A 12,810-nucleotide genomic window follows, 5' to 3' on the forward strand; every position below is an offset into this window, starting at 1 on the left:
AGAAAACTGGGAGGAGAGAAACGGGATCTCTAAGATTTAAAGCAAGCAACTATTATTATGTGCAGGAGGAGGGTTCCAAGCACAGGTATGTGCATTTTCTGCACAACTCGCACAAAATCGGCCCCCAAACCAGCAACGGCGCTGCCCGCGTTCTGCTCACACAGGCTTTACGGGAGGAGCCCAGTCTGTGTTCTCTGCCCTCTGCCCCGGAGCTGCTACAGCACTGCCCCTTGGATCACAAGGGGTTTTAGAAACTGATGCTCACCGCGAGTGCTGAACGAGGCGGGCCCGGCTCGCGGTGCTGAGCGCCGGCGGCTCTCGTGCCAGGCGCTGGCGCCTCCTCAACACCAGGGCACCCCCGGAAAGTCGCCTCGCGGCCGCGTCCCTCACCCGAGGCAGCACCGCACGCACGCCGAGCCCGAGGAGCGCTCAGCCCACTGAACAGGCGGGCAGGGGTTTACCCACCTTTCCAAGGACTCGTCAAGACACACAGTTGCTATTTGTGCCTTTGAAACCCCCCCAAGGTCATTTAATCCCAGAAACGGATGGGGGGTGATTACATTGAAGAGAAGGGACTGGCAGAAGCAAGATCATGGAGGCTTTTAAATAGTCTGCTTCTCACACACGCACCTCTGATCAAATTATATCTCAGTATAAATATTTATACATAGAACTTGAGTTCATTTTTGCTGATCTACTATGAGATTATATTTTAAATAGATTCTATTTTAATTTTCTCTCTCTCCATGCTCAACCACCTGCTTACTATCTTCTTGTTTTGACATTTCCCCACACAGTATAACAACAGATGCTACATTATTTACTGAACCCAATCAATTATATTACAGAAAAATAAACAACAGTAGCTCATTAGAGCTCTTTTCTCTGTGCAAAGAGTGCGTCGCTCCCCAAAGTAACTAGTCTCCAAGGCTTCAATGTAAAATGGCAATTTACAGCGGATGTTCTGTACCAGCAAAGCGAGTCAGAAAACAACGGCGAGATGGATCACGTTAATAACTCCTGGACCTGAACAAGCAATTCCAGTCTGTTGATAAAAAGATGTTCAGTATGTGAATAGCTCAATAGTCAGATTTTAAATATACAAACTGAACATAATGCCACTTTGGTAAGTAAACACTGTTGCAGAACAATTCAGGATAAGTAATCTGTATACTTGAAAATGGGGAGTGTTAGTAAACATTATTGTTAAAATCCCTTTGATTCTACTAAGCAAACAGATCCTATTATTTTAATTGCTGTGGTCCGCACTAAAACAGGGAAGCCCAGGTATATTTTGTTAACAAGGACCAGTCTCGCAACCTCTGTGTCAGAAACAATCTCCCCAAGGCCGAGGTGTCAGCAGCGGATACAACCACCGTTTCTATGTGTGCAAAACAACTCAAAGAGCCGAAAGCATCCTTCCTGTTGGAGGCTGAGCTCGTTGTCCCGCAGCCCGGTACTGCTCAAGTGCTGATCCACGTTTCATTGCTATTAACCGCACTGAACAATCTTACACTTGTTCTTCACACCGTTCTCACAGTCCGTTTTGTGCAGTTGTGTTTTAGCCCCATTCCTGGCTCACCTTAACAGGAGCCAAAAAAGTCGCCAGATGCTCCAGGATAATGAAGACGACGTGGGCTGCATCCTTCCCAAACCGTGCAATACTGCTGTTTGCACTGAAGTGAGGATTTACACCGCACTACTGTCTAAAGCGCTCTTGAATGCTTAAATGGCTCAGGGTTTTTAATGCAATTATCTTGGTCAAAATATATAAATGCAAATGCATTGCTCATACAGTTTGTTTATTGGGTTTACCTCAGGGAATAATAAATGTGTTCACAGCCAACTTTTTTGCAGTTTTATAATGCAATTTTTCACACATCAGCAAAGTACACAGGACTGAAATGTCAAGTATACATTGAAGTCACGTGGGGGGAACAAGCAATGCTCGGATTTACCAGGATTCCGGGAGTTTCAAGGACTTTAACTAAGTGGAGAATTGAACGAGAATATCATTCCACATTTCAAATCTCCATAATCCATAGGAGTCAAAGCAAAGAAGTTACATTAAGTTCACCAAAAATATTAGAACCCTGGTATTTTGTATAAAAGAATGAGTATTTTTAATGTTTATATTTTATTTCTGTTTTACAGAATACTGGAACGTATTCAGGAAATACATATTCAATAGGGATGCTGATACAGCTTTGTATTTATCAGCCTACAGTCAAACTCTGATTGTGGTCAAGACGTGTCTGTGAATATCACTTGTCAAAGTCCTTTAGAAATACCAGCACATGGTTTCTGTTTTCTTGTCTAGGTCTAGGCATAAAGTGTTCATTTAAATGCCTTTTTCCTTGTAAGGAAGACTCTACGGAAGACTGTTTAGAAATTGAAAAAGGTACCACACATCCCATTTATAGATTTTTGAATTTCTTCAGATTTTTTAAAATGGTGCTTTGTCTCCCAAAGTGACTGTGGCGAACGGTTTGATGGGAACTGCAGGCAGGCTTTGTGCTGCCTCCGGGCAGAAATGAGAGGGCTCCACGGAGTCACAGTTTAAAGGGGTGTCAGCAGAACCAGGGCCTGAGACCCGCGAAGGTTCCGGCGCTTCCCGAGCGCGCTTCGCGGGTCTGCGTCAGCTCACCTAACACCCGCTGCAGCTCACACCCGGCTGACCTGACCGCGACTCGGACCACACAACAGAAAAGCTATGAAACAGTAGATGAAAATTATGGAGCTGCATTATATTTTATGTATATATAGGAAGAAATTTATCATTAAAAAAAAATGATGTTCACATTAAAAGTATACTTTGAATTAAAGTTGCAATGTCCACAAACTTCATGAATCGAAAAAGCCAGAAAAGGTGAAATATCCCACCTCGCGTTCTTCCTCCTGTTCCTTCCGAATCTGCTCCAAGCGAAACTGCTCTGCCATCTCCCTCTCTTGCGCTTCCCTCTAACAAACACAAACAGCATCACACGCGTGCCCCGCGGTTCCCACAGCAGCGTTTAATGACATGCATTAGATATAACAAGGCAGAGAAACTTCTCAACTTTTCTATAGCAATTAATACAGGAAATAGGATATTTATTGTGATGTTTTTTATCATTCCCTTCCCACGCTGATACAGCCACGTCTCCTCCCAGTGCCCGTACCCAGCGCCGTTCCACAGCCCCCTCCCCGCCGCACAGACGGACCCCCGGCGCCAGGCGCCGCCACCCGCCCCGCGCTCGCCGCACCTTGGCCCTGTCGGCCTCCAGCGATATGCGGTACGCTTCATCCTGCTCTCTTTTCACGTTTTCTCTGGCTTCACGTTCATCCTAAAGAAAAAAGAAAAGAAAAAATATCAAAGAAGGGAAACCATCAGCAAACAGTGACCAATGTGATGTCTTCACGTTCACCAGCATTCTTTTACTCCAGTGACTTAAAGATATTTGACTGCGTTACTCGGCTAACTACTGCTAGGAGAAATGAGCTCAGAAACGCCCCAAGGACGACCTTGGCTTTAAAAATCATGACTTTCCTAAGCCACGTTTGAAGGGCCCTGTGCGTTGTGGGCAGGCGCAGCCCCTGCCCGCGTCAGACCCGCGGGGCGCAGTCACTGGAGGGGACGCGCACGGAGGATCTCACAGGGATCTCGTCCTGCAGCCGACACTTGGGATGCTCTTGTAACAGGGAAGGACAGAGCGAGGTCTGGAGGACGAGGCTGCACCTTAATTCACTCTCGGCTCAGACTGGCAGCAGCTCATGGCTCATCCTGTGACAACGGCCTGTTCCCAGGTCTGTCCCTGGTGAAAACACCCTCAGCAGGATCCATCCAGGGTCATGACTATTAAACACCATCCAGAGGCCTCGGTTCACATTGTGCTGAATAATATACAAAGATGGAAAAGTAGCAAGTCCTGCTCTGAAGCGTCTCAAACACACAGATACAGGCAGACAAGAAACACGAGGTTATCATGCCAACGTCAAACCAGAAAACCTGGCAAAGTATATTATTAGTGATCACAGCATAAAAAATAAGGGTTTACTAAAAATACAGGTATGACGAAGTGGGGCATCAACCATACAGCTCTAAGAAGGGGATATCCCCGAAAGCTGGAGTTACTGCACTGGGGGACGTCTGAAAAAGCCAAGTGTACAATCATTAGCTTCAAATTCTCTTTCCCCAAAAATAAGACCTACCCCAAAAATAAGCCCTAGTTACAGTTCATTAAAAAGTCGATTTAAACAGTGTCCAGGCAGCTATACATGTAAAAAAGTAAAATTAACTGGCAATAGAATGCAACAGGACAGACGTGATAGATGTGACAGAATGTGACGACATGACTATATTTGAATAAATGTTGTTCAAGAACAAATGTAGATTGTTATTCATGGGAAAATAAGACATGCCCTGAAAATAAGCCCTAACGCATCTTTTGGAGCAACACAATATAAGAGCCTGCCTTCCATCTCCTTACAGGGCCCGGGCACTCTGCCTCTGGAGCCAGCGCCCGCTGCCAGCGCTGCCGAGCTGCTCTGCCCGCGCCGGGGAACGCGCTCCCGTCGTCCGCACACGCTGACGTCTGCTGCCTGCTGCTCTGGAAGAGGTACGTTAATCTGCCCATTTACCTACAAGGTTCGTTCCACATAAAGGCATCGTTTTGCAAAGCCATCAGTTTTCTCCCCAAGACTTCACTATTTGGCAACAACTCCATTCTAAATGGGAGGAACGTACGTTAAGTGTTATTATCACGTCATGCAAACATGCCAAGGTGTTCCTCAAACACAACGCTAACGTGTTAGTGGTGAAAAAGCTCTAAAGTAGCATGTGACCAGAAAAGGAAAGGACGAATTGCAGCAAAAGGTATATACCTCTGGCTGGAAAGTAACAAGATCTTTTTAGAGGAAGCTCTTCTTCCTTACAGAAACAGGACCCAAGATTACTCTACAATCTGTGTGCCCTAAATTTCACTCACAGAGGACACAGAAACTGTCACTTTGTTTGGCAAAGCTAAGACGGGAGTAGAAGAAATTCTTGCAAAATGTACAAAGGACAATAACCACCGAATAACACATTTCCCTCCTGGCTCCTCTGGACCTTGACAAGCTTTATGTGCTACGTTCACGGAATACCTTCAAAAATTAACGCAAAGCTGCTAGCAGAAACTACCCGACATTGATATGCCACGTCTGAGAAGAGGGGGTGTTGAAATAATCAAACAGCTCTGATTTTTATGTCATCAAAAAATGAGGAAAGTTCCTTGAACACACAGGGGTTTCCCCGACTCTTCTCATAGATGGGGCGCAACAGTAAAGGAGGTTTTGTGCTATCTATACTGAGGCTTTCCGGAAGCACACCCTACATTTACCTTAGGATGGTGAGAAACACAACTGTCTTCCCGAAGCAGGTTCCTAAGGGAGGGCAGGCGCTCCAGGCGCACTGCGGGAGCACAAGCCTTCAACAACACCGCCAACTGTTTTGCAGAGTCTGTTCAGCTTTCGCGTGTCAGACACCAACTTCACATCCCAACAGAATCCCAAAGGCCACACAAGCCCAGTGACGTCTCAGAGAAAACAGCAAGACCCGATGCAGCCATTGCAACTACGGGCTCTTCTTCCAACAAAGTTCGCTTGCAATTACCAGACAGTTACTGTAGTTCACCAAAAACCCAACACACGCAAATAAACCCAAACCAAAACCAACCCTCGCAAAGTTTAAAAATTCAAAAGAATTGTTAAAAACTCACTCCAAAATGTAGATACTAAACAGAGCGATAAGAAATCGAGTACTGGTGTTTATTTCCAAACTGACTGGAAAAGCCCAGGAAGTCCTTGAAAGTTACTTTTGAGGAGCACAGGATTCATTTGCTATGGAGAGATGTTCTGAAGAATTTCTGAAATTGGTTTAATTTACATAGTCTGGATGATACCTGCGAAAAATACTGATGCTATAGATCCTACCGGAATCTAAACATGAACTCCAGGCATTTAAAAAACCAGATATTTCTTTCCTCCCTATTCAGCACAGTTATCACCGTCCGAAAAGCGGATTATGAAAAAGATGTCAGGAATGTGAAGAATGACTCTGCATGATTGCCTGGTCCTCACAGAAACACGTGAGCCACATCCAAAAGGAAACGGCACCGCCGCCGAGCGCCACAGCGCGCGGACACAACCTGTTCTCACTGACAGACCCCGAAGGCAGACCCGCGGCCAGGCCTCCCGGGCAAGCGGCACACGCGCTCCCGACAAACGCCTCTTTGTACCCGCGTCCGCCCCTCGCTAGTGCTGCTCCCGCTCTGAGCAGCCGCCTCCGCCTCGCACGTTACCGCGAAAGGACAACACCCTCTGTCTCAGTGACTCAGACGAGTTCTGAGCCGCAGACACTGCAGCTCTCCTTGCCGTAATGCAGTAACTTCAGTAACTTCAGTCCTCTCCCGCAGAAACCACACGAAGTACGACGCGAGTTTACCAAAAGCAACCAAAGGAAATTCATAACGCTGACAGAAAAAGCAGAAGAACTGTCATTGTGCTAGGAGAGGACACATGAAGAAAAAAGAATAGTTGCATCGCTAACAATGAATGTTTAGAATGTTGTCAGTACTATCCATTAACAAAGCCTGCGGCAGTCTCCTGTCACACCCCGCACAAGCGGCGGCACCAAACCAACTCCACTAAACGCACGTCCACCGGACTGGGGCAAAGCAGGACGAATTGCCACCTTCCCTTTGCAAGGGACCAAGGGGCGAACAGAGCACGGCTTGTCCCAGGCCACCTGAGCAGCCCTCACCGCAGCGGGAGTCGCACCCAGAACAGCTCTGCTCCCCATCCCGACAATGCTGAGGGGACACTCATTCCATGGAACGTTGTTATACAAAATCCAAACGAAAACATCAAATCAAACCCACAAAACCAAAATGAACAAGATCCCCAAACAAACAAAAACCCCGTATTTATCCACAGAATATATTCTGCAGCTATGAGTTTTCTTTTCTACCGCGCACATTACAAAGTTGTAACTGAAACAGTAAATACTTATATTCCTGAGATAGTTATGATGGACCAGATAAAACCTTCTTGAACAATACCCAGAGCTCCAAGACCAAGAAAAACTTACGGATATGGTTAAGAAGAAATTTAGGGCAACCCTCTCCAGTGATTATTCCCTGAGGTATCTGCAGAAGTCTCCCCTGAAGCACTCACAGCAGAGCGCAGGCGCTCTCGGACGCGGGAGGATGGAAATGGAGATTCCTGGCTGCACTGAGGACAGCGAAAAAATACACAATACATTATTTTTTTGAACTATTGCTGTTGTTTCTGAAGGCAGGATTTGATGATTTAACTCCAGGAATCAGCTTTGCACCAGTCTGTCTCAGGGAGATGTGCTGTACTTCACTCCCTGGCCCTCTGGGATCAGTTTCACGGTGGGTAACACCAGGCGAGACAGCCCTCGAGCGGCCAGCCGGGAGCAGCAGGCCCTGCTCAGAGCATCGCCGAGCTGTTACAACAGAGTATTTACAAATGCTGAGTGCTGATCTGACAGTTCATTTCACTGAACCTCTCCTGCAATTAAAAACTGCAGGCGCTCAAGGCTGTTCACGGGGCGTTAAAGAGAAACACCCCTTTGTCCAAACAAACCAGTGCAAGAAAGACATTAATTTGACTCACTAAGATGACAGACTTGCACATTGTATAACTCAAACATACATGATGGGGAATGTACAGAAGAAAAGGTGTGCACAGAATGTGCTGGGCAGATGGGAACGACGAAGACAAACAAATGAAAGTTTCTGTGGCGCAGAACCTCGGAGGGGAGGCAGGACCGGGGGGGACGCAGAGCAACGCAGAGCCACCACAGCACCCGCCTGTCCGCAGCAAGGGCTGGAAATCCAGCCTAGAGACGGGTTTTGGGAACCGCCTCAAGTGAGCAGAAAACAACCAACCAACCCACCCACCGCAAACCCCAAACCCTGCAGGCAGCAGCGCTGGCAACATCCACCCACCGGCGCCGCAGAGCAGCGAGCGCTGTGGTTCCTAGAGAGCCGGAGAGCGTTCAGTGCCCGCAGCCGTCAGCACGTGCAGCTCAAAAGCCACCTGGACTAAAGATATTGTCATTTTCTCTTCTTTCTTTCCTCTGTCATTCCCTTTCATTTTTCCAAGTTCAAAAAGGCCATAAATTCTGCACGGTGGCAGTCGGGTCTGTGAAGTGCACAATGGGAAACCCGTCGTTTGGGCTGCTATCATATTACAATAGGAAACTGGAATATCTAATCAAATAAATTTTGATTACTGTAGTTTAGTTATAACTAGTAATAATTAGTAAATGTGCTAATTGGATTTTTTGAGGGGTTATATCACAATCTTCATTAGATGGCTGTCATCAACATAATGCTTCTGCGCTTTGCAATTTAATGAATTTCATGTGTTTATTCCCATAACCTCCAGTAGTGCAAATACTATACACCGTATACACATAATAGTGTTGGATGGAACACAGGTTACCAAGGGCATTCAGGTGCCTCATGTCCACTGTGCCCGCGCGGACTGCTCAGCTCCGGCCGCGCTCAGGACGCGCGGGACAGTGCAGCTGCGGGTGGGGGGGAAACGGACCAGGAGCAGGGGAACACGCACTAGGACCCATCCTCTTCAGGCTCCTTTGTGGCTGTGAGATACATCTTCGGAAGAAGAAAGAGAAAAGGCGTTGCAAGCTAAAGCTGTTCAATTATCATATCAATTAAAAAGCAGGAAATCCCTTACGCGCCTGGCAGCCGCAAGGCAGGACAGGAGCAGGACGCGGTGAGGGAAGGCTTGGGCAGTAAATCACCATCGAGCACCGGAGCGCGGAGTGGACACGCAAGCACACTTTTGCAAGCCACGGCAGGGAGAAGAAAGTGAATTTATGTTGCTGGTTTGGAGTTTTTCTTTTGCGTATTTTTAAAACGCCCATCGGGATACTGGTTAGGAAGGCCCTGTATTTTCCTCACGCTGCAGCCGTATCTAGGAAGAAATGTCACCTAAGATCAGAGAGCAAAGATGGTGACTCCGTGGGTCTGCATTTCACTACAGCTTATCTTCAGAGTCTGCTTACAACAGCCTTTCCAGTTAAAAATTCTTCAGTATGTCTCTTTTACACTAAAGAAAATGGTGTGTCAGCAGACACAGCTTAAAGAGAATCAAAGGTTTTAAAAACCTCCTTATTTTTACAAATACCAGTGGAAGCCGCCGTGGGTATTACGATTCCACCTTGAAGTCTAATCCGAGAGCAGGAGTGCTAGTGTTGCGTAACGGCAAAAATAAACACCACCAGGGACCTACTGTTACTTAAATGTGGACAAGTTGGACCAGCTGTGTAACAGTCAATGGTTCTACAGTAATAAATGTTGACAGCAAAAAGAGAAAGAATGCACTACTGAGACCTCATCAAATGAGCCCTGTCATTACGGGGAAACTCCACCCTGTATAAGCCTGTCAAAAAGTGTTACTGTAATCCTTTGAGAAGCCTCTTCCTCGGGCAATGAGAAAAATGCTCAGGATCAGCCCAGAACAGGTGTGCTGGGCTGCAACGCCAGCATTTAATCACGGATCTCTTCACATTAATCTCACAAAGGAACTAACTCGGATCTATTTGGACCCATCATGCCACACTGAGATGACTATTCAACTATCCAATTAAAGTACGCAAGTTAACAGAGTGTTTAAAAATGGATATTGCAGCGCATACAAGATTTCACAATTATCACTTGTTTTCTCCAGTCCAGCACCAGGCGCTCATACTGAAGGGGAACTACGTGCCCTTTTCAAAGCCAGTCAGCCCGCCCCTCGGTCAGCGGGAGCCCCTCTGGGGAGCGATTTCCCCCGCAAAAATCCCCACCGCACCGCCCCAGCAGCAGCTGAGGTACAAACACCGGCAGCACGGGCCAGAGATGACGTGGTTAGAGAAGGAAAGGTGTCCATTAGATGTATGAAATCACTGGTGCAGCCCCTATTACACTGCCAGAAAGGGACTGGCACTGTTTCTGGGGCAAGACTCCCAGGACTGAGTATTTCCCCGGCGCTGCTGGTCTCTGCTGCGCAGGAAGGCACCGACGCGGCTCCGTGAGGTGCCGGGGGAGCCATCCCTCTCTGTGCCACAGGACTATTTGTTCTTGTATTTGTCTCATGCATCCTTAGAAAAAGTAAGAGAAAGAGAAGGAAGGAAGAAAAGCAGCTGTAAACCACTGTTACTTTGTATTACATGGATCTATTCATTTATCAGAGTAACTGCATACACAACTTGAAGCTGGACTGCAGACTCTAGAGCCGAGTGACAATGGTGGGACTGTATCTTGGCCAACTGGCCTTGCTGCTGCTGATGCCATCAAACCCACCATCTAATTATCCATTGGCCGCTTCTTACCAGAAGTGCCGCACGAGCACAGCATCAGTACGCTGCCGACCATACTTCATGCTCGTTACTACAGCAATTCAAGTAGCAAAACCAGACAGAACGGCAGCTGGACCACGTATCGACAATGGCATGTCAACAGTGCGGTTCAAAGAAGGCAGGAGGTTTCCAACAGCCCATCTGGCCGCCCAGCGGCGCAGCAACCGGCCCAGCAGCCCCCGGCTGCCCCAGAGGCCCTGGAAGGCAGGAGCACGGGGCGGCAGCCACCGCCCTGTCAGAAAGCTGGGGGAACGGGCCCGACCGCAAAGCCCCGCACCCCCAGACAGCTGCTGGGTACTAGGAGTGCATATGCATCTCAGTGGTTTTAAGGTACTTCTTTGGAGATTATGTAAGAAAAAGCTTAACCAAACACAATATACACATCTAAAAATTAAATCCAATTGCTGGTTAAATGACAGTATTTTAGTGCTTGACATTATAGAAATATGCCCAAATTTGGCTTGATAAAATTTTTACGAGGTTATACCACCAGTAAATGTTACTAATAAATGGGTACAAAAGCACAGGATGTAGCTAACCCGAATATTACGATGAGCTAATGAAGTGACTCACTTCGCTCAGTGAGACAAGTCAGGGACGCTGTTCTGAGCATCCCCACCCCTCACTGACCGACAGCGACCGGGACCTGGCGGTGCGGCCTGAGCGGCCACAGCCAGCGGGGCCAACGGCCACAGCCAATGGGGCCCCAACGGCCACAGCCAACAGGGCCAACGGCCACAGCCAACGGGGCCCAATGGCCACAGCCAACAGGGCCAACGGCCACAGCCAACGGGGCCCAATGGCCACAGCCAACAGGGCCAATGGCTACAGCCAATGGGCCCAATGGCCACAACCAGCGGGGCCAACGGCCACAGCCAACGGGACCCAACGGCCACAACCAGCGGGGCCAACGGCCACAGCCAACGGGACCCAACGGCCACAGCCAACAGGGCCCCAATGGCCACAACCAGCGGGGCCAACGGCCACAGCCAACGGGCCCAACGGCCACAGCCAACGGGGCCCAATGGCCACAGCCAACGGGCTCCAATGGCCACAGCCAACGTCCCGGTGAACACCGGCACCGTTACCTGGCGTGGCCATGGTCTCCCTGCCCGAAACAACCATCAGAGGGCACTGCAAAGCACGCTGTGCTAAGCAGAACCGCGCCAGAGCTGTGTTGGAAGCTTTTCGTGTGCATCCAAGTTAAAAATCCAAAGTGGAGAAGTTCAGCTGCACAACGTGACTCCTTAATGATTTCATGCTGTTATTTACAGGTGCATCCAGTCCCATTTCTTTCTCACACACTTCTGTTGACAGCAAAGCTATATAGATGACTCTCCTTTTAAAACACAAAAGAATGTTCTGCTTATCTTTTTGTGGTTTTATGATGACTTATTGCTGCTATTAAGAAAAGAGTAACAGAAACCGGACTCTGTATCCTGTTTGCTATTGTAATATTCGGGAAAAAATTGTACCAACTGCAATAACATCTTAAGAAAGAAAAGGTGTTGATGTTGGAACATTTGAAGTTGTCAAGTACAAGACTCACAAGAACGCTTCACGTTAAGTAGCAAACCACAAAAAGACAATTATTTTTTGCAAGCTAAAGCCCTCTATTGAGCGAGGACTGCCTGTCAAACCCTTCTCTGGAACAGTAATTTCACAAAGCAAGGTTGTTATTCTGTTTTTAAACTTCCTGCTTCAAAGACAAAAGTGTCTGAGATCACCTTGCTTGGTGTGCTTGTAACAAGCGGAGCGCAGGTATAAGTAAATATGCTATTTGTGTATAGAACCCATAGCGTCTGGAAATCTGCCTCCAAACTTCACGAAATTTTCCATTAGTTTTCTGAATGTCAAAGTGTGTCAGAGAAAACTCCCGTTAGGGAAGAAATGTCACTGGTGCTCCCAGTGACAGAAAAGCAAAGGAGATGTGAGAAAAGGCCACAGAAGACTTGGGCAAAAGCAGATCTGAGAGGAACGTGTGAAAATCAGTCTCCGTTCCCCTGCACAGGGTAAGAAGCCAGCGAACGCCCGCGGCACCGCGCGGGGACGCAGCACGGCCGCCAGCACCCTCAGGCAGCAGGGACGGGCCCGCAGCGGCGCCACCCGCGCCCGGCTCTGCGGCCTCGAGGCCACCGAGCCTTCCGGTCCCCCAGGCCCTGTGTCCCTCACGGCCTGTGTCCCTCACGGCCTGTGTCCCTCATGCCCGCACCTTCTCCGGCACAGACTCACCGGGTTCTGCCTCCCAGGGCTCTCTCACCGACCGCCGGCTTCTCCTCTCCTGCAGACCGATCCCCCGCTCCGGACGACAGTTCCGCCCTCCTGTCCTGCATTCCACTCCCAGCGCTTTCTAGTGCCTTCTCCTGTCCCTTAGCTGCTCTTATCTCCCTGGCTTT

At 48.2% G+C, this 12,810-nt stretch overlaps 1 protein-coding gene across 1 annotated transcript in view; it reads right to left on the reverse strand.

Moving 5' to 3' along the window:
• FAF1 (Fas associated factor 1) overlaps positions 1 to 12,810 on the reverse strand; it is a 150,930-nt gene that overhangs the window by 16,673 nt on the left and 121,447 nt on the right. The window contains exons 16-17 of the mRNA XM_080348363.1: positions 3,246 to 3,326; positions 2,884 to 2,961 (exon numbers count right to left, since the gene is read on the reverse strand). Of these exons, the coding sequence (XP_080204489.1) occupies positions 2,884 to 2,961; positions 3,246 to 3,326 (159 nt within the window). The remainder of the gene's footprint in view (positions 1 to 2,883; positions 2,962 to 3,245; positions 3,327 to 12,810) is intronic.

This window comes from Nesoenas mayeri (genome assembly GCF_963082525.1).
Source record: "Nesoenas mayeri genome assembly, chromosome: 8".
Classification (NCBI taxonomy): domain Eukaryota; kingdom Metazoa; phylum Chordata; class Aves; order Columbiformes; family Columbidae; genus Nesoenas; species Nesoenas mayeri.